We start from the raw sequence: 22,415 nt of genomic DNA, 5'->3' as shown, positions 1-22,415 counted from the left end.
AGTGGTTTGAGCTCTGACTATAAGATAAATTGGTGATGGCGTTATTGACGTGCCTTTTAGGCCAATTGGAAACCGCAGCGGACTCTTCAAGGCGGGCCCATGTGTCTTTTTCAATACTTTCCCGTCCATTTCATACGGTCGCTGCTACCAACCTTATTAACTGGGACAACATGGCTATGGCAGGCCGTTATTACGAAGGCGGCAGGGCAACGAAAAGACTAAAAACCAACGACGGAATGACAACGGTAAATAATGAATGCTGATTTCTGTGATATAGCAAAATGCATTTAAGCACATGCATTGCAATGTACTCTTTAAATAACACAATCTCACATACATACTCAAAAAATATATTGCACCCAGCAACGTTAGCTAGCTCGCTTTCCCTTGTTCCACGATGTTAAACTTTTTTTTTTGTGAAATACCTTTCGTTCTGTGTGTATGTTTAGCTTAAATTGTCCGTGGAGTAAACATATCTCAATGTAGCTAGTTAGCTAACTGGCTAGCTAGTTCTGTTTTTCCAACAATTGTCTAGCTAACGTTAGCTGGCCTTTTTTCCGTTTGAATGAATGGGAGGGTGCAATTCAGGCCACGCCACAAATCACACGGTAGCTAGCGGTAGCGTTATTGCTTTGTTCTAGCTTAGCGGTGTCGTTTTGCCAAGCAACGAACACGAGTGGGTGTGTAAATTGAAATAAACCTAGTAAGATGCATTATTGACTTGTTATTTGATGTAGCCGGTAACTAGTTAGCGAGCTAATTAGTTTGCTTATTTACCCAGTCAAAATTTTAACATTCTCGAAATGCACCTTATCGGGGGCCATGTTATCGTAATATTAGGGATAACAAAATACATTTCCTTACTAATATTCCCAACAGTTTAAGCTGAATAGTTACCCCTACTTCATGACATTTCGTCTGGTAGTGTTAATCTTTCCCGCAAAGGTGAATAAAATCGAGTTTAGATTGGAAATCGAATGGATTGTAATTACACATTAATAGCTGTCCAACTCCGTGGTGAAGGAAGTTTGAACTCCACCAACTGAGTTTAGCAGAGCAGGCTTTGTGGAATTCAGCTCTGACTAAGTTTTTTTTATTTTATCTAACAAGGATAGTTAGTTAATAACAAATTGTTATTCGATTCAAATCGGGCCCCCGAGTGGTGCAGCGGTCTAAGGGGCTTCATATCAGTGCTAGAGACGTCACTACAGACACCCTGGTTCGAATCCAAGCTGTATCCAGGCCGAATCCAGGCCGTGATTGGGAGGCCACAGGGCAGCGCACAATTGGCCCAGCGTCGTCCAGGTTGGGCCGGTGTATGCATCATTGTTGATAAGAATGTGTTCTTAACTGGCTTGCCAAGTTAAATGAAATAACTTGTGTTTAGCCTCTGTGGTTGCGTGCCTTTGTCGAAATCCATACGTAAAAAAAATATCAAATAACGTAACAATCACCTTTCGTTGAGATTCAATGGACACAGTCGGTGGTTGTATTTGGTTAACGTTTATTGGATTAGTATGGATTTCAGCACGCAACAGCACAGGGCATGGCTACCAGGTAAGCCTTTCATAGTTTTTGTAGTCGGTGCTGAATTATGCAAAGCCTGGTCTCTCAATTTATTTCACCATGTAGTTGAGTTTAGTCAGCTAGCTACATACATTGGAGTCCTCAATTCTTATAAAGCATGCTATGAGCTAAACGGGAAACGTGCGTTTATTGCTTGAATTTATTTTTTTAACTAGGCAAGTCAGTTAAGAAATCATTCTTATTTACAATGTCGGCCTCCTGCGGGGACAGGGGCTGGGATTAAAAATAAAATAAATAAACATAGGACAAAACACACATCATGACAAGACACCACAACACTACATAAAGAGAGACCTAAGAAGACAACACAACATGGCAGCATCATAATACATGGTACAAACACTATTGGGCACAGTCAACAGCACAAAGGGGCAAGAAGGCAGAGACAACAATGCATTATGAGAAGCAGCCACAACTGTCAGTAAGTGTCCATGATTGAGTCATTGAATGAAGAGATGGAGATAATGGGCCTGTTCTTTTTTGCAGGAGGGCTATGATGACCCACATAAGACGCTTCCCTCTCCAGTTGTGCATGTGCGGGGCTTGGTGGACGGCATTACGGAGGCTGACCTTGTGGAGGCTCTGCAGGAGTTTGGAGCTATTAGGTGATGAATATGCACATTGAGTAACTGTCTGCTTTAAAAAATATCTGCATGTTTCTTCTTCACGACAACGGGAAAATGGCTCGGGCAGAAGCAGACTGCTACCCCGGCTACTTCACTTACAATGCACACATTTCACAGTCAAAATTTTGCTCCACACAGTGCAACCATTTATAGTTGGTTACTGTTAAATCAGTGATCACTATCTTTACCTCAGAGGAGCTTATGGGTGTGCAGGCTTGTGTTCAGCTGCCGTTCCCGATGAGCAACTAGAATCCGGTGGGTGGGAGCAGTGCTGAAACAAAAGCCAGCTCACCCAGAAGCACTCCAGGGGAGGCTAGGTCACCTCTGGTCTGTAAGCAAAGCAAGTAAAGAAACGGTGTCCTGTTGACTTGGTTATGCGTCCTCCATTAATATAACTGTTTTGTTTACAGCTATGTGGTGGTTATGCCCAAGAAGCGTCAAGCCCTGGTTGAGTACGAGGATCTGAATGGGTCGTGTACTGCTGTGACGTATGCCAATGACAACCAGATCTACATTTCCGGGCACCCAGCCTTTGTCAACTACTCCACCAGCCAGAAGATCTCCCGGCCAGGCGACCCGGATGATTCTAGAAGTGTCAACAATGTGCTACTTCTCACCATCATGAACCCAATCTACCCCGTTACCACGGTAAAGTGCGGGCCACCTCTACCTAACCTGTTGATTTTGTTGTGCTGTGTACTTCGATATTATTTCTGATTATGTGAATTACTTGTCTACAGGATGTGCTCTACACGGTCTGCAATAACTGCGGCCCTGTCCACAGGATTGTCATCTTCCGGAAGAATGGTGTTCAGGCCATGGTGGAATATCCTTTGCCGCTCGTTTTTTGTTGTTGAAAATTTAGGTATTTTGTGAAACAGTTGCATGCTCTCTGGTAATCCTGGGTGAAACTAAAACTTCTGGAATTTTAAATTGACATACTGTCTCTACATACCATGTCAAGCAATCTGCATTCTGGAACATGTCATTTGTTTGTATCACATACTGTATGTGATGATTGATAGACTATTTACCCGAATTCTTTATATTAAAAAAAAAAAAATGTATTAGCACAAAGACTTGTAAACAAGGGCTTGTGCAATAAGCCCCGGAATTACCAGAACGTGTTATGGTGTCTGCGCGAGGTGCTGTTCTCAGAACTGTAGTCTGCATGTCCTTTCCTTGACTCCCAACACGTTTGATTCGGTGCAGAGTGCACAGAGGGCGAAGGCCTCCCTCAACGGGGCAGACATCTACTCTGGCTGCTGCACCCTGAAGATCGAATATGCCAAGGTAGAGGAACATGCACATCCATAGCGCTGAAGAGCTTCTAGTGTTCCATGAAATGGACTGAAAAATGCTTTGATGGAATTAATTTGTATGTTCTCCCACAGCCAACTCGTCTAAATGTGTTCAAGAATGACCAGGACACTTGGGACTACACCAACCCCAACCTGAGTGGTCAAGGTAACGCATACAGCCATCTGTGGTCCTTGCTGACACTACCAGCACCCTTACTGCCACTGTGGGGGAGGCAAGGGGGGGTTGGGTGGTAGACCTTCAGGGGTAATGCCACTGAGCACAGGAAGTGCTCCTTTAACCAGCTCAATATCCAACTCCTTCAAATGGTCGCAGGGCTGGGTTGGTATCTTTCTCACCAGCTGTAATATTGGTTTAGCAGTTAACTCTTGTCTTGGGCTCCATTTCAGTGGCATTATAACTGAAGTGATGATACACTGTCCGTCGCACAGCTAGACACGCTAGGGATGAAAGGAGCAGCTGAATGGCCAGATATTCTTCACTAGAGACTAGTTATTGCTCAAGGATTTTACTTGTACACCTATTTAGGAAAAATTAAATGTAAAAAGGTGACCTCCTTAACCCAGTGCTATCAGATCTAATGGTAAGTGGGCACTAAGGGTACCAAATCAAGGTCCCGTGAGTTCTGGCATGCATCTTTTCTAGTTTGGACATGACTGACTTGCAACCAAAGCTTGGGAAAGTAATAAAACTACCTGACGAAGCAGTCATTTTTTTGCTCATTCATTGTGAGGGAAGGAAGCATTCTAGAATGTTGCTTGTAAATCTCACCACTGAGCCATTCATGTCATACATTCTTGTCTGAATATCTGCTTGATGGCTTCTCAGCAGTGTCTGATACAGTGACATTATGCCTGTGTAAAAATATACTTATACATACTGAGTGATCTGTATTATTTTTGCCATGGCAACCAATCTGATGCACTGCCCATGGATACATCAAGTTGTAAGACTAGACAGCCTGAGCATAGATACCCACTTGAGTCTCTTGTGAGGCTGGGTCTACGGACAGCCAATTGCTCATTTCATTCCCAGTGCACTTGCCAATGTTTAGATCTGTTCATCTATACAGGCTACTTTAAGCATAGACTATACTGCAAAACAAAAGCCACTCTAGCTTCTCGTCGGAATACCTTGGAGCAACACATTTCCATATATGCATCGGAGACACATTGTTGCCATCAACACTACTCTCAACACCACCTCAACCTCACCGCTCCTACGTCAATAAGGACACATCCACTTGCAACCGCATAGCTCCAAAGCCACGAAGACATCCCCTATACCTTTTCTATGGCATGACACATTTTCCATGGGGGGTTTGGTTGCTAGTACATTGGCACTAAGCTGTGCTTTCCACACCCTCCCAGTTTTGAGACCCCAGCAAGACATGCCTGACACATTGAAACACGCCATCACCCAGGTCTCACCTGCAAGTCATCACCTGATACACATCCACAGGAGACCCACCCTATAAAGACAACATCCAGAGACCTGTAGTGACGAGCATGCTCACACAAACACAAAACAGATGAACCATACTGATACAAACCAGTTGCTCAAGACTACACAGCCCTGTCCTGTTCTCTGTACCTGCCTGTCTTTGGTGGTGCAGGTGGTTTTGCTCTCCTGTGCTCTGCTCCTGGTGTTTAATACATCAAACACTACTCAAAACCCTCCACTCCTGTTGCCGCACTGACTCCATAGATGATTCGCACCGTCACTGTCAGGCTGTAGCCAGTCACATGGGAAGGAATACAACAGACAACTGATGAAGACACTACAAACATGAACAAGCATACGCACATTCAGACAGGCCATATTTTTCTCCCCATATATGCATACCTCATGGAGTCGGGTGTTCTGTTTTGCCCCTTCTCTTTCCCCCCTCCTTTCCTCCCTCTACTGTTCTTGCAACATGCATCCCTGTCTAGTTTCTCCATCTTTTTCTGAATGCAGCTCTTTTGTGGAAATTTGACCTTTTTTAGTACCTGTGTAACACCTTCCATGTGACGCAGGTCTGGAAATTTGCGCCTAATGAGGACCCAGGTCTGAAATGTGCCAAATGGCTGCTTTACGGCCTGCCATTGGTGTGTGTTCGATAAGACACTTGGAGAGTGGACCACCAACCACAATGGAAATTGCCACAAAAAAGGGGCAGACATGCGACTAAGGTGGAAATGTTCATCCAAAGGGGAGTGGAGTGAAAGGATGAAATGAACACGGAGAGAAGTAATGGACCCACTGCCAAATAACAGCCAGTGTCTCCAGCCTCAATCTTTGTCCCCCAATATATCCATGCTGTAAGTAAACTGATCCCCAGTTTGTTACACAACACATGTTCCATTTCTTACACTCGGGATGTCTTCAAAAATATATTGTGATATTGTCGTCCTTGAAGGTATTTTTGTTATTTTTCTGTCTTGATATGGTGTTCCACTCCCCCTGTTCTCAGTGACACCATATTTCCCATTGGAGGGGACTTGTGCTTTCCCTGTGGGCATTTTGTCCTCTGTTGAATGACTTGTCTGAATAAAGCTGGTGTTTGGGTGGCTCTCCACTAAGGGGCTATATGTAGCATTTAAATGTTTCGAGACTTGTAGGTAGAATTGAAATGTGACGTATTTGTATATCCTAGTTACGGTATGGAGATAATGGACTGAATGTATTAAAATAGTTTAAATAGTAGAATGTTGAAACGGTCTGATTTTAAGTGCACCAGTGATGCTTTTCTGAATTTTGATCAACTATCCATGTGTGGGTGAATGTTAAATCTGGCCTGAATTTAATGTGTATGAGATGTGTACCTGTACAGATGCAGAAGCTGATGGCAATGGGAGCAATGCTGGAGGTGTGTTTGCAGATTTCTGTTGGCTTCATTCTCACCCACCTCGTTCTCCCTTATACCATATGCTAAAACATTTAAAATTGAGGATTTATCTAGAGTTCAGGACTGTTTACTTGTTAGCATTTGTTAATTCATTCTTAGCTGTAGTAATAAGTTTGTTGATTTCACATTCATTTTGTCATAGAAACTTATCCAACCTTTGGCATCAAAATGCCATGACTGAAGCAGCAGTAGATATACTATGGAGATGTTTTTTTGGTTAGTGTGCTTTCTCTAGATGTGGAGGTCGTCTTGTGTGCTCTCCTTAATTCTAATTGAACATCCGCTACTGCGCTGCGTTGTCCTGTTTCTTTCCAAATGATCTATCGCTCTTCCCCCCCTCTTTTTCCTTCCTCTGCCTCCTGCCTTCATCACCTCTCAGAAGATGGGAGTGCCAACCCCAACAAGCGTGTGAGAGCGCCGGCTCTGCTGGGAGACCACCCTCCAGAGTACGGTAAGGCTTTAGGCCCAGGGGGGGGGCGCACACGGGCTGGCCCTTTTGTAGTGCTCTCCTCACCCTAAATTCACCTGCAAAGTGCCGGTGGTGGGTAAAAATGTATGACTAAAAATGGGTACCCCGCAGTGGCAGCGAAGTGGTGTGGTACATTTTCTTAGCTCGCCTAATGGAATGTGCCAACCTTTCATCAAAACCAAATGTTTTCGTCATGGTGAAATTGACCACTTTGGAATGTCTACCCTTTATCCCTATCAAGCCATGTTTCCTGTTTGAGCCTGTGGTCCCTTGTGTTCCCAGCTGGTGGTTACCATGGATATGACGAAAGCAGTTATGGTCCCCCGCCCCCCCCACACTACAGCGAGGGCCGTCGCATGGGTCCTCCCATGAGGGGACGAGGGGGGGCACACAGCTACGGTGGGGGACCTGGCTACGGCCCTCCCCCTCCACCCCCCGGCGAGTACAGTGCCCACGCAGACTCCCCTGTAGTCATGGTCTACGGTCTGGAGCCTGCCAAGATGAATGCAGATAAGGTGTTCAACGTTTTCTGTCTCTACGGCAATGTGGAGCGGGTAAGTGTTGAGGGAAAGGAGGCAAGCCATATCAGTTATTTCCACAAGAGTCTGCTGGTATTGAGTGACTCCATATATCTGGTCCCCTACCTCAGGTGAAGTTTATGAAGAGTAAGCCAGGAGCAGCCATGGTGGAGATGGGAGACTGTTACGCTGTGGATCGGGCCATCACTCACCTCAACAACAACTTCCTGTTTGGACAGAAGCTGAACGTCTGGTAAGATGTATATCTGAAATGCCTATTCATTTAGTGCCTTGTCATGTAAAGTTAGTGCTTAATCTTATTCGCTGCCTCTTGCCATAATAAGTGACTGTTCTGTGAGGCTTGTACAAGTTCTGTCTCATGCTCTTTTCCCTTTGTAGTGTGTCTAAGCAGCAGGCCATCATGCCCGGCCAGTCTTACGAGCTGGAGGACGGCAGCACCAGCTTTAAGGACTTCCACGGCTCCCGCAACAACCGCTTCACCTCCCCAGAACAGGCTGCCAAGAACCGCATTCAGCACCCCAGCAGCGTCCTGCACTTCTTCAACGCCCAGCCAGACTCGTCCGTAGAGATTTTCACTCAGGTGAGTCCCAAAGCATGCTGATGAACCATTGTATGTAGGGAGCAGTGAAATAAAGACCCAATGTGCCTACAAAACAAATCAATTGACCGCTGCCTTGTTGTTTTCAGATCTGTGAAGAGGTTTGTGTCAAAGCCCCTGCAAACATCAAACTTTTCACGGGAAAGAGTAAGTGTACATTTTAATGTCATTTTGAAACCACATACTATTTGGTATGCATGACAGTGGTGCTAAACTGAGTTGGGCTGTCTTATTAGGTGCAGGTCCAGGTGAGCGCAGCTCTTCAGGGCTGTTGGAGTGGGAGTCGATCAACGACGCCATGGAAGCCTTGTCCATGATAAACCACTACCAGATGAAGAACGCAAGTAAGTGTTTAAGCACTAAGCCTATATATAAAGTAATTTCACTGTTTATTAAAATGGTGTAGGGTGGTGATTGCTGTTTTCTAATAGCTTCCGTCTTTGTCTCTTCAGCTGGCCCGTACCCATACACCCTCAAGCTGTGCTTTTCTACCGCTCAGCATGCAACCTAAACAGCCACCACAATCATGGACAATGTTCCACATCAAACCATCGTCCCTACAGTCTTCACCCCTATTTTGACCATGTCTGTTTTAGGCAGTTAATGAGTTTGTCCGCAGTCATATCGGTTTGTCCTTATTTGATATTGAGCTCATAAAAGCGAGTTGTGTGAACTGGTAAAGTAGATTGTTTTTATTCCTGATGGATGAAATAAGAAAAGGCTTTTGTATAAGTATTGTTTTGCATCTTTTATTACTCCATGTGTTTTTTGTTTTATCTCTTCCTGCTCAGTACCATGCCTCTACAAGTCTGTATTTGGAGGAAGGAGTGTTTTATTTGGTTGGAAAACATCAATTTCAAGTAATGTATCTTTTGAGAGCCCTCAATAAAGGAACTTTATTCCAGATTGCCAGTTAACAATTTGGTTGTTCAATTATACTACTAACAACTATTGTACGAATTCTAACGTTATCCTGTATTTGTTCTGTTAAATTATTTCCCCCCTAATTGGACGGAAACGCTAATTTATCCTGCCCCATTGAATGCTTCTTTTTTTTAAGCCTTTCTCCATCCCGTAACTCAAATGTTACGGCGCCTAGAATAATGGAACAGATATTGAGATTGTCGTATTTACAGCATGGGTTCTTTGTTCACAGTAATAGTGAACACCGTTGTCTGCTTTCCTGTATATTTTTTGCATTAGGCTAGCTTTGAAAAACAATACTTGACAGCCAGTTAGCTGCCGTACTACAACTGACAAGTCACGTTAGACCGACTGCGCCTATCGTTTTGTTTCCTTACTCTCGAGTTGATTTAGTCAAATGGCAATACCATTATTTACCTGATCAGCGCTCATGAAAAGTAAGTGTACAGAATTGAGTGTAAAATGCATGGGGTTGTCCGCTCTAAAACGTTGCTAACTTTAGCTAAATGTATGTTTTGTGCACAGGTCGCATCCATTCAATTAGCAAGGCTAGCCACCTGGCATCAGTCATTGGCAACATAATTATTGGAGACCGGGACCAGATTCGCTAGCTAGCTACTGTAGTTAACTAATTTGGCTATAGATTACTTATATCAACACTGTTGGCTAAATTGCTAGCTAATACTAAACTCCAGCTAATGTAAACTGTGTTTGGTTAGCGTCTTGGCTAAGTAGGTGAAAGTTAAAATACTATGCAACACTATTCTGTATAGGGGTGGATAGCAAGGTGGTTAAGCAGGTCTTAGGTCAAAAACAGTGCAAATAACTATTGAACTAATTCAATGAATTTTTCTTTGTATTTAATTTGTATTCTATCAACCCTGTTTCCTACCTCTCATTTGGGTGCTGATCATCAGACAGGAGTCTGTGGCTACCTGGTCTCAGTGCTGTAGGGGCCTTTTCTTCTCCTGGGGGCCCCACTCCTTTTACCACTGTCTGTTAGTCAACCTGCAACCTGCCACAGCTGTCACTCACGTAGAGCTGCACTGACCAGAGAAATGCAATGCCACGAATAAAGCCTTCTGGGGGTAACACCTGGCCCAAACACCACTACTTGAACACAGCTGAAGCGTTCCTGTTTCTAGTTGTACTTTTGTGTAATCCAGCATTACAGCACTGTGTTCATGAATTTATGTGAATCCTATATTTCTTAAATGTATTTTCTCTTCCACCGTACATCCCCATTTTCTCTCAGAGAAATGGTGGAGTGCTTTACACAGATAGATGGGGACCCAGATTGCCGGGTGGTTGTCTCAGGTGCTGGAAAAGTTTTCACAGCTGGTAAGATGTTTCCCAAAGGCTTACAATTGTATCATGTTGAACTGGGTGATGCTTATCAATAGGATGTACCAGCAATATACCAAAATATAACAGTAAAAAAATATACTGCTCAAAAAAATAAAGGGAACACTAAAATAACACATCCTAGATCTGAATGAAATATTCTCATTAAATACTTTTTTCTTTACATAGTTGAATGTGCTGACAACAAAATCACACAAATTATCAATGGAAGGTCTGGATTTGGAGTCACACTCAAAATTAAAGTAGAAAACCACACTACAGGCTGATCCAACTTTGATGTAATGTCCTTAAAACAAGTCAAAATGAGGCTCAGTAGTGTGTGTGGCCTCCACCTGCCTGTATGACCTCCCTACAACGCCTGGGCATGCTCTTGATGAGGTGGCGGATGGTCTCCTGAGGGATCTCCTCCCAGACCCGGACTAAAGCATCCGCCAACTCCTGGACAGTCTGTGGTGCAACGTGGCGTTGGTGGATGGAGCGAGACATGATGTCCCAGATGTGCTCAATTGGATTCAGGTCTGAGGAACGGGCGGGCCAGTCCATGGCATCAATGCCTTCCTCTTGCAGGAACTGCTGACACTCCAGCCACATGAGGTCTAGCATTGTCTTGCATTAGGAGGAACCCAGGGCCAACCGCACCAGCATATGGTCTCACAAGGGGTCTTAGGATCTCATCTCGGTACCTAATGGCAGTCAGGCTACCTCTGGCGAGGACATGGAGGGCTGTGCGGCCCCCAAAAGAAATGCCACCCCACACCATGACTGACCCACCGCCAAACCGGTCATGCTGGAGGATGTTGCAGGCAGCAGAATGTTCTCCACGGCATCTCCAGACTGTCACGTCTGTCACATGTGCTCAGTGTGAACCTGCTTTCATCTGTGAAGAGCACAGGGCGTCAGTGGCGAATTTGCCAATCTTGGTGTTCTCTGGCAAATGCCAAACGTCCTGCACGGTGTTGGGCTGTAAGCACAACCCCCACCTGTGGACGTCGGGCCCTCATACCACCCTCATGGAGTCTGTCATCCTGGATGAGCTGCACTACCTGAGCAACTTGTGTGGGTTGTAGACTCCGTCTCATGCTACCACTAGAGTGAAAGCACCGACAGCATTCAAAAGTGACCAAAACATCAGCCAGGTAGCATAGGAACTGAGAAGTGGTCTTTGGTCACCACCTGCAGAACCACTCGTTTATTGGGGGTGTCTTGCTAATTGCCTATAATTTCCACCTGTTGTCTATTCCATTTGCACAACAGCATGTGACATTTATTGTCAATCAGTGTTGCTTCCTAAGTGGATAGTTTGATTTCACAGAAGTGTGATTGACTTGGAGTTACATTGTGTTGTTTAAGTGTTCCCTTTATTTTTTTGAGCAGTGTATATATTTCGGATTATGACTGCGTGTAGGCGTTGACTTCATGGACATGGCCAGTGAAGTCTTACAGCCTGAGGGGGACGACATGGCCAGGACTTCCTGGAACATGCGACGCATCATCGCCTTGTACCAGGAAACCTTCACCGTCATTGAGAAGGTCTATATGAACTTGTGAAGTGCTTACTCATGTACAATATGTTAGGGATTGATAGTGGACAAGTAGGCAAAGGCATTGTCTCTCTTTTCCACCATCCCCTTTCTTGTAGTGTCTGAAGCCTGTGGTTGTGGCAGTGAAGGGAGCTTGTGTTGTAGGTGAGCTTTGGGGGTGTATTACTGATTTGCTTGTGACCGTTAATTCTTGCAAAAGCTTTCATATATTATTCATTCTTTCCAAATGTGATTCTCTTCTCCCGTGAAGGTGTTCTGCAATAAAACTATAACGGCTTGTCATGCTATAACGTGTGTTCCGTTAGGAGTGGATCTGATCACATCTGATCTCTCAGGATGCCTGGTTTCAGGTGAAAGTAAGTGGGCTTAAATATCCCCAATGATCAACTCCATGAGGACCAGGGGACATCTAAAGGCCTGTACAGACTGTACGTCGGATGCATCCTTTTACGATTATCACGTCACACTGCGATGTAACCAAATTAAAGTCTTTGTATCAAACTGGCCAGATTGAACAATTTGCTTCAGTTCTGTCTTCATTCTGCGATTGGCTTGCGAGGCTATGTCAGCCGACATCAACTGCAGCTGTGTATTTAATCTGCACATGTGCCTGTAGCGCAAGCCTAACTATGCTTATGTGCAGAATTTAAAGTAGGTGTCTTAGAAATAGTTTTCACATACAAACTTTATATGTCTGAACTCTGAATCAAATACGCTTCCCCAAAATAACAATGCCACTGTGGTACAATGCTTATTTTGATTGGCGATTTTGAGCATTTATCAAAATCCCATCAGGTAACCTGATTTCAAATGTCATGGAAACCAGATTATTAGGGAAATCGCTCTTCTTGCACAGCATGTAAATGTTTAGATCCAACTATTATATTCATCTGGCTATTCACTATCGTATTATTGGGTGCATACTCAGTGTTCCTATTGGTCAATCACCACGATCGGCTCGTAACATCAGCCACTCTACATGATAAAGGCAAAACAAATCTGACACTGCCAGAACTTTGTCGGACTGCACCAGTGGATGCTGCTGAGGGGAGGACGGCTCATAATGGCCGGAATGAGGTGAACGGAATAGTATCAAAAATGTTTTTGTGTGTTTGATTCCATTCACTCCATTTCAGCCATTATTTTGAGCAGTCCTCCCCTCAGCAGCCTCCGCTTGGACGGCACGTAGTGGTACTTAATTGGCAGACCTAGACCCTGTCACACCGAACGAGCCGAGACGTCCAACAATCGTTTACGACCTAAAAATTTGCCCAAGACGTGGACAGTTTGTCTGGGACTGCAAAATCGCTGCATAAAAGTGCTAAAATCGTACCGTCTACAATGGTCCACACTGGTAGCTGCTCTCATGTGTTTTCTGTAGCAGCCCCCAGGGGGACTCTCATAGTAAAGGATAGGCAGAATGATGAGAAAAATGTACTTGTGCGTTCTGCATTGTCTCTCTGAGTGATGTGAAAGGTCTGCCTCTCTTACAGGAAGTGGATATTGGCCTAGCAGCTGACGTTGGCACTCTGCAGCGCCTACCTAAAGTCATTGGGAGTCGCAGGTAAGAGCAAGCATTTGATATGCTTTCATTACAACACAATGCTGCGTGGTAGTCCCTTAGCTTGCATACATACACCCAGGAACACTTAGTGCTGCCAAGTATTGTATAATCTTCCTGCCTCTCCAGCCTGGTGAATGAGTTGGCTCTGACAGTGAAGAAGACGTACGCTGATGAGGCCAAGGAAAGTGGATTAGTCAGGTATGGATACAGCGTGCGTGTATTTGTTGCGTATGCGTGTTGGTTTTGTGTATTCATACACTCTTTCCCTGTGTAGCCGCGTATTTCCGGACAAGGAGGCGATGATGGCTGGAGCTCTGGAGATGGCATGGGGAGATAGCAGGCCGGAGCCCTGTGGCTGTCCAGGGAACCAAGGTCAACCTGATCTACTCCAGAGACCACAGTGTGGCAGAGGGCCTGAACTACATGGTGAGGCTCAATACTACAAGGATGCTCACAACACCACACACATCAGCGTGGCAACAACACAGGCTATCAAAAACACAAACCCAGATAACCATGGGTCTCTTAAACAAGTGTAGTTTTCTGATAAGGTGGGTGGGTAACTGTATCCTACCAGGGGGCACATTTTATAAAGTACATATCATTGGAAGACAAATCTGACATGTACAATTTTTTTAAATGAATTATTCACTGAAACAAGAGTTCAGTCTCTCTTTCCTTCGGTCTTCAGGCAACGTGGAACATGAGCATGCTGCAGACGGAGGATGTCATGAAGTCAGCTGTGGCCTCCATGGAGAAGAAGAGTCCTAAAACAATAACTTTCTCCAGGCTCTGAAGCTGAGCTGCAGAAAGAGGCCGGAGTTCAACTTTTCTTAGCCGATGGAAAGTCGGGGGGAGAAGGGGAATGGATGGAGGGGTGGTGTAGAAAGTTAAAGGAATTCCTTTATCTACTTAACCGGAGTCAAATGAACTAGTGTTACCATTGTTATGTCTCTGCGTCCAGTATAATGGAAGTTAGATGTAGTTTGGGGTGTTGGCGCTAGATTTCCAGTCTTTGCGCTAAGCTAGTTAGCGTTGGCTCGCGTAGATACCTCATAACTTCCTTCATACTGGATGGAGAGACATGCAAATGGTATCCACGAGTTCATCTGACTCCGGGCAGTTTGATAAAGGACCATTGCCAAAATTCTCAACGATCAATTTAAACAAATGTAAAAATGATCTCTTTTGCCTCCTGACTGCATATGTTTGTGTGTTGGTGCCTTTTTGTCTGTATGAATCACCCGAAGCAGAGCTGTCTGTAAAGATGTGTTATTGTCCTCTCTTGCTGGCTCTGCATGCAGGTTTCAGGTTGGATACTCTACCAACCACCCTCACACTCTTGCAAATGTACATAAATGTCTGCATCATAAAAATAGAAATGAACTGAGCCAAAGTGCCCTGTTTCTACATGTTAAGTGTTTGTGCTGAGTTTTAGGCTTTGAGCATACAATTCAAAACCTAAATATGAAACTTAAGCATCTTTCACCAAACCAATGCTCATAGCGTCGCGTTCCAGTTTGGACCACTGCCACCGTTGGAGGAGATATGCCTATTGCCCAGACTCACTTGCCGCGTCTTCATTATGCTCAATTGCCAACTTGTTGACTATAAATACGCACAGTGGGCATCAGGGGAGCCCTGGGGTGGATTAAAAACTTTGGTCACGCCTTAAAAGCAGAAATTCTCCTTGCATTGAGACGGCAAGGTGGTCTGACCATAGTGTTGACCTATATCAGTAGGTCAGAGGTCGTAGTTGGAGTCTTGAAGATGCTTTTGTCTCCCAGCCGTTGTATCATCCTTCTTCTCCTTGTCAACTCCGTCTATTCTGGTACGTTAACGATCCATAATGACCTGAGCATTTAAATGTTTTTTTTTAACTTAACTGATCAAATTCATGAGATGGCAGAGGGGTAGGTTGAGGAACCCTTGTTTCTAGGAAACCATACACAAAATTAATCATTTGAACAAATATTTAGGGAGAGGTCATTTCATGAAGAAACCACATGGAACAAGTGGGGTTTTAAAAAACGGTTTTTCACCAAGTTAAAGTATTGTGTTAGAGGTTTCATGATGCTTGTATTGAAACAAAAGTTGAACATTTTAAGATTGTTTATACATCAGTTGTGGTCTCTTAAAGCTTCAATATTAGGTCCTAAACCTAGCATGAAAGTGCATCCTTGTGTCTCTGGGCTAATATACACTTTGGTCAAATATAATTTTAATGAATAGGCCTATAGTTTTAAATATTGAGGTGAATCCATAAAATTGTCGTGTTCAGAGAAACGAAATTGGCTGATGTATAGGCTATAATTAGATAATTATGCAAAGTGCTACTTAGAAATTGAGCCGCTTCTATATCTGGAAAAGTTTATTCTGTTCCTGACGACATGGTTTATTATTCATTTAAGTATGTATTGAATTATAATAATACTCATGAAAATAAACATGGGATTGGCTGTCGAATATGAATTAGACCGATAAGAGGGTGGCAGAGGGTTATACCTTATGAGCAAAAGCGATGTGCTGAGGCCATCGGAATTAATACAACATTGTATCCAATCCTAAAAAGATGCGTGACACGTTGGGACAGCAAGTTTTGTAGAACGAAATGCGAAAGATAATTGTAGTAATTGTTATGGAGTGGAATATGTGCACATTCTGATTTTCAAGTTTTAGGAGGCTCTCGTGGTTTGACCAACAACTACGCGCGTAATTTAGCTCTATATGCGTTTACGCGCAACTACAAACGATTGATCTAATCGTATTATCTCTATCTTTGCCCGTCCTCTGTCCCTCTCGTCTTTTGCAGTGGTGTAACGTACTTAAGTAAAAATACTTTAAAGTACTACTTAAGTAGTTTTGAGGGGTGTCTATACTTTACTATTTATATTTTTGACAACTTTCCTTTTACTTCACTACATTCCTAAAGAAAATACTGTACTTTTTACTCCATACATTTTCCCTGACAACCCAAAGAACTCATTACATTTTGAATGCTTAGCAGGACAGGAAAAGTGTGAAATTCACGCGCTTATCAAGAGAACACGTGGTCATCAGTACTGTCTACGGCCTGAAGGACTCACTAAACACAAATGCATCTTTTGTAAATAATGTCTCAGTGTTGGAGTCTGCCCCTGGCTATCCGTACATTTTAAAAACAAGAACATGGCACCGTCCGATTTAGCTTAATATAAGAAATGTGAAATGATTTATACTTTTACTTTTGATATTTAAGCATATTTTAGCAATTAAATGTACTTTTGATACTTAAGTATATTTTAACAATTAAATTGACTTTTGATACTTAAGTATATTTAAAACCAAATGCTTTTACAATTTTACTCAAGTAGTATTTTACTGGGTGACTTTTACTTGAGTAACTTTCTATTAAGGTATCTAAATTTGACTCAATTATGACAATTGTGTACTTTTTCCACCACTGGTCTTTTGATATGTCATATCACATTTTATATTTCATAGGACGAGTTCTGAGGAAGATTAAGGAGCGCGTGCGTAAAATTCAGTATGAAAAAGCGAAGAAGAATGTGCTGATGAGCGCAGTCAACGGGCATAAACCCATATGCGAAGTGAGAGACGGCAAAATTCACCAACCCCTGGACCACTTCGACAGTCAAAACGATGAAACCTTTCCTCAGGTGACCATCGAAACATGCACCGACAGTGAGGTCCCAAAGTATTTGTACAGTGACATATTTTTTGTTGTTTTGGCTCTGTTCTCCAGCACTTTTGATTTTAAATGGTACAAAGACTATGAGGTCAACGTGCAGACTGTCAGCTTTCATTTGAGGGTATTTTCATCCATAGGGTGACAGCACTTTTTGTACATAGCCCCCCCAACCAAAAGTATTAGGACACATTCACTTATATGTGTATTTAAATATTCAAAAGTGTAGTATTTGGTGTCATTCCTAGCATGCAATGACTACAGCTTGTGACTAGAAACTTGTTGAATGCATTTGCAGTTTGTTTTGTTGTTCTCTTATTCACTCGCTTCCTCTCACCCTCTCTCTCTCTCTCTCTCAGAGATTTTTAGTGAATGAAGCCTATTGGGAGCGTCCTCATGGCCCAGTGTTCCTGTTCATCGGAGGGGAGGGCCCCATCTCAGAATTCGATGTGCTGGCAGGTAAACACAAATCTCCCCCGTCACGCTCTTAAGTAATATGAAAAGAAAGTGGAAATGCATTGACACGATAAGTTAGGCTTACATAGGTGTTATGAATATGATACTTGTATTTAGTTACAAGTCAATGCCTGTTCTTTGGTTTTTGTCTTGTTGATACCTCTACCAACTCTTAACCTCCCCCTTTTTCTCCCCTGCTCCTGCTTTGTGTGTATCTGTAGGCCACCACGTGGACATGGCTGAGGAGCACGGGGCCCTGCTTGTGGCCCTGGAGCATCGTTTCTACGGCGAGAGCATCAACAAAGACGGCCTGGAGACTGAGAACCTGGGAGACCTGTCCAGCCAGCAGGCGTGAGTACTGGTGGGAGGAGGGAGTCAATGTGATGACGTTGAATCAATGTGGAAAACTGTTTGGATTTTCAAAAAGTCATCAACGTGAGGGAATTTAGCTTTTTTTTTCACCCACCTTTCAACCTAAATCCAATGGGATTTCATGCTGAATTCACATTAGTTGACAACTCAACCAACTGTAAATGCTGAGCGCTTTTGAGTGTGCTTGAATTGGGCAGAGATTACATTTCATTTTCTCTGCCATCTCTTGGTTTCCAGTCTCGCCGACATCGCAGAATTCCATCAATACATCAGCGATCGCTTTGACCTCTCCGACAAAAATACCTGGATCAGCTTCGGAGGTTCCTATGCTGGGGCCTTGTCTGCCTGGCTCAGGGGAAAGGTCTTTATTTATACTTAGGACTGGACAGCAGTGTTACATGGTAATAATAGTAAATCATGTTCTCTGTTCCTGCTCTTCCAGTTCCCCCACCTGGTCTACGGTGCTGTGGCCTCCTCCGCTCCTGTCAAAGCCAAACTGGACTATTCCGCCTTCAACAAAGTAAAGATCTCATCATTAGTACTACTTGTAGTAGTAGTATTGGTACCAGTAGTAATAATAGTAATAGTAGTAGTAGTAGACATACTAGTAACTGTTAGTAGCATGGTAGATGTGATGTTCAGCTGTACAGACAAACGGTGGAAACAAACCGTGGTGTTGCTCTCTTCTAGGTGGTGGGTCTAAGTCTTGCAGACGAGGACGTTGGAGGTTCAGATAAGGTTTGAGAACATTTACAGTAGATGTGGGCGCTTGAAATCATGTGTTGGAGTGTCTGACTGTATGAGTCTTCTGCTGTGTGATTTGACTCTCTCTGTCTCCTTGTTACTGTCTCTCTCTCTCTCCGCTGTCTCTCCACCCCCCTCTTTCTCGCTCTCTCCTTCAGTGTGTGGGGGACATCTGGGAGGCCTTTGCTGCCGTGGAGGCCGCCCTGTTTGCGGGGAACGCCACTGAGGTTGGGAAGGACTTTGGGTGCTGTGAGACTCCTGAGGATCTGGAGGACCAGATTGAGCTGATGCAGAGCCTGGCTGACATCGTCATGGGAACTGTGGCGTACAACGAGGAGGGGGGCATCCTGACTATTGAGGAGCTCTGTGACATCATGACCAATGAGACAGAGACCTTCGATTCGGAGACTGAGGCCTACGACCGGCTGATCAAACTGGTGCAGGTATTAGGTGTATTGTACATATTCAAACACACGCACACACAAATGTATGCACACACACACATATACACACACACATTCACCCCCCCCCCCCCACCCCACACACACACACACACAGCCTCACACACACACACACACACACACACACACACACACACAGCCCCCCCACACACACACACGCACAGCCCCACACATACACACACACGCACAGCCCCCCCCCACACACACACACACACACACAGCCCCACAGTGACAATTCTTTGATTAACCAGCAGAGGGCTGTATTGAGCTACAGTTGTGCATCCCCATGCCTTGACTGATGCAGAACAGTCAGAACACTGTTACTGTGTTTGTGTGCATGCATATTTATGTGTGTGCGTTTATTAGATAGACCGTGCCACTGGCGAGGAGCACTGTCTGGATGTGTCCCACAAGCAGACCATCAAGGACTTGAGTGACACCAATCTGGACTCTGCCTACAATGGAGAGAGACAGTGGTACTACCAGACCTGCACCGAGTTCGGCTTCTGTGAGTAACACTCCACCACACAACACCGTCAGTCCTAGAGGAGAAACAGTGAGGTCTGAAATTATTCATGCCTTTTGATAAAGATGAACAATAATGACCACATAAAATAAATAATTCAGTATATTGTATGCAAAAAAATATGGGAAATTATATTATTTTATACTAAAACAATTGCTCAGAGAAAGAGATTTTGTTTACCAAGTAATGCATTTTTTTCTCTAGAAGGTAGGGGTCTAAATGATTCACACCCCTAAAAATTCTTATAAATAAAGTAGTCAAGTGTTTAGTATTTGGTCGCATATCCCTAGCACGCAGTGCCTACATCAAGCTTGTGACTCTACAAACTTGTTGGATGTATTTTCAGTTCGTTCTGGTTGTTTCATATTATTTTGTGCCCTATAGAAATGAATGGTAAATAATATATTGTGTCATTTTGGAGTCACTTTATTATAAATAAGCATAGATAATAAGAATGTTTCTAAACACATCTACAGTAATGTGGACGCTACCATGATTAGGGATAATTCTGAATGAATCGTGAATAATGATGATTGAGAACGTTACAGAGGGTCAAAGATCATACCCCCAAGTCATGCTAACCTCCCCTGTTATTGGGAGCATCCACATTACTGTAGAAGCATTTCGCTACACTCCCATTAACATCTGCTAACCATGTGTATGTGAACAATAAAATATGATTTGATATGGGACCAAATACTATTAGTGTAAAATAATATAATTTCCCCATATTTTTTGTAGCATAGCTCAGTATTTGAATAATTTATTGCTCATCTTTATCAAGGATGTCAATCATTTTGAACCCCACTACATTTACCAAGCTCAAGTCCTCTAGTATAACCGAGGTAGATTCTTCAGTCAGGGAGTTGACTGCTCACGGCACTGGAGGGTAAAGAAAAACAGGTCCAGAGTTCATTTCCCCCTAAGCAGCACATTAACACCAGCTGTACAAAGCTCCCACTCTTTAGTACAGTATCACTCATTATATGATCAGTATTACTATATGCCCATAGCCACTCAGCTGTATCTTACATTACAGAAATAGAACTACCGACCATCATTCAACAGGAATTCATTGTATTTCTATGGCTTACCTCCTCATTGTTTTGTTGTGACAGTCCAGACGTGTGAGGACGCCAGCTGTCCCTTCTCCCGCATGCTGACCCTGCAGGCTCAGACCGACCTGTGTCCTGAGGTGTTCAACATCCCCCAGCACAGTCTGCCCGGACACATCACCTTCACCAACAAGTACTATGGAGGAGACCACCCCGACACCGACAGGGTGCTCTATGTCAACGGTGAGCAGAGACTTCACAGATAGATACAGTAGATAAGGGATACCTTGTCAGCTGCACAACTGAATGAATTCAGCTGAAATGTGTCTTCAGTATTTAAACCCAACCCCCCTGAATCAGATTTTTCCACCTTGCTGGATCTGGGATTCGAACAAGCAACCTTTCGGTTACTTGCCCAACAGATAGATAGATAGATGGATGGATGGATGGATGGATGGATGAGGTTGGAGGTTTAATACCTGACCTCTCATTACATCATAGTGTAATTTAAACCCACTGGCAGTGAATCAATGTACTGTGTCTATGTGAGTGATTGTGTGACATCAGAGAGGGTTAGTGGGAGGAGATATAGGAGGACAGGCTCAATGTAATGGTTGGAATGGCATCAATGGAACAGGATCAAAAACATCAAGCGTATGGAAGCCACAATGAGCCCACCCTCCTATAGCTCCTCCCACCAGCCTCCTCTGTGTGACAGTCAGTATATGACCTGTCCCTCTGGTCTGTGACCTGTGACCTCTGTCAGGTGACATTGACCCCTGGCACGAGCTCAGCGTCCTGGAAGAGGACTTGGACAAGGAGGACAAAGACATGACCATCCTCATCGAGGGCACCGCCCACTGTGCCGACATGAACCCCGATGGCGTCGCAGACCGCCCCGCCCTGAAGCAGGCACGCAAGGTACGGCACACGGCAGGCTAGACAACACTAAGTTGATGTAACTGAGAGAGACACTGACTGTGAGCTATGGCGGAACATGAAGAGTAATGTATGCTTCAGAACTGTGTGTCTCAATTGAACACTTTGGGCCGGTTTCCCAAAAACAAAAAAGCATGGTCAATGGTCAATAGCTTTTTAGTTGAGGACTAATCTTAATCTGTGTCCAGGAAACTGCCCCATAGTCTATATTATTTGAAAACTTCTCTTCCCCTCATCCTGATCTGTCTTTTGTCTCTGTTTGTCAGGCCATTGAGAGGAAGGTTGCCAAGTGGCTGAAGGAAGCTGCCTGGAAGCTCGTGGGCTGATGGACCCAAGGCAGGTCACCTGATCATCTGACTGTCATGACCATCACTCAGCCCATCAAACTGATCTGACCTGGTTGTACTGCGGTGACCCCTCCTCCTCTTCCTGTAGCTCCGTGCTCATATTACACATGCACCATTACTATAACCACAACTATGGCCCCTACAGCAAATCATTTTATGTGTGTGTGTGCATGTGCTTGTTTGTGCGTGGCAAACTTTGGGCAGTGAATCACATGGTCCTGTTTCCTGAGCCCATCTTTTCATGTTTATTCCCATGATGATCACATGACCATTGGGTCAGGTCCTCTAAGGTTATTTTGGTGGTTTTTCTAATGTTTTTCTAGTGTTTTTCTTCAGTTTTTCTAGTGTGCTTGAATTCACTCCAGTATATAAGTTTCAGGGCATGTGGGGCAGAGCCCCACGTG

The 22,415-nt window shown here is 44.0% G+C and overlaps 2 protein-coding genes across 3 annotated transcripts; both read left to right on the top strand.

Annotated features, from left to right (window-relative positions):
* The first annotated feature begins 76 nt into the window (after nt 1-76).
* Nucleotides 77-8,935, top strand: LOC139383159 (heterogeneous nuclear ribonucleoprotein L-like). Of its 2 annotated transcripts, XM_071127527.1 has the most exons (14): nt 77-245; nt 2,074-2,192; nt 2,624-2,861; nt 2,954-3,039; nt 3,410-3,506; nt 3,608-3,680; nt 6,349-6,384; nt 6,803-6,874; nt 7,175-7,446; nt 7,542-7,663; nt 7,810-8,011; nt 8,119-8,176; nt 8,266-8,373; nt 8,482-8,935. In XM_071127527.1, the coding sequence occupies exons 1-14, from the start codon at nt 171-173 to the stop codon at nt 8,538-8,540; spliced, it is 1,617 nt and encodes a 538-aa protein (XP_070983628.1). In that variant the 5' UTR covers nt 77-170; the 3' UTR covers nt 8,541-8,935. The 2 variants fall into 2 exon arrangements, with proteins under 2 accessions (XP_070983628.1, XP_070983629.1); XM_071127528.1 differs by lacking the exon at nt 6,349-6,384.
* Nucleotides 8,936-10,167: 1,232 nt separating this feature from the next.
* LOC139382834 (serine protease 16) lies at nt 10,168-22,415 on the top strand. Its single transcript, XM_071127068.1, is given in 18 exon segments — nt 10,168-10,294; nt 11,724-11,848; nt 11,958-12,035; nt 12,165-12,215; nt 13,353-13,423; nt 13,550-13,621; nt 13,698-13,752; nt 13,754-13,849; nt 17,471-17,570; nt 17,789-17,918; nt 18,177-18,300; nt 18,382-18,459; nt 18,630-18,677; nt 18,842-19,126; nt 19,511-19,652; nt 20,789-20,968; nt 21,492-21,646; nt 21,931-22,415. Coding segments are annotated over 18 exon segments (1,977 nt in total). The 3' UTR covers nt 21,991-22,415.

Source organism: Oncorhynchus clarkii, chromosome 24 (assembly GCF_045791955.1).
Source record: "Oncorhynchus clarkii lewisi isolate Uvic-CL-2024 chromosome 24, UVic_Ocla_1.0, whole genome shotgun sequence".
Taxonomy (NCBI): Eukaryota; Metazoa; Chordata; class Actinopteri; order Salmoniformes; family Salmonidae; genus Oncorhynchus; species Oncorhynchus clarkii.
The sequence above is the reverse complement of the archived record's forward strand: the minus strand, read 5'-3'. Positions and strand labels throughout refer to the sequence as shown.

Coding starts and splice junctions, on each gene's coding strand:
- LOC139383159 (XM_071127527.1), top strand. CDS start 171: ATGGCTATGGCAGGCCGTTATTACGAAGGCGGCAGGGCAACGAAAAGA. Junction 6,875..7,174: donor AGACCACCCTCCAGAGTACG/GTAAGGCTTTAG, acceptor TTGTGTTCCCAG/CTGGTGGTTACCATGGATAT. Junction 7,447..7,541: donor TCTACGGCAATGTGGAGCGG/GTAAGTGTTGAG, acceptor CCCCTACCTCAG/GTGAAGTTTATGAAGAGTAA.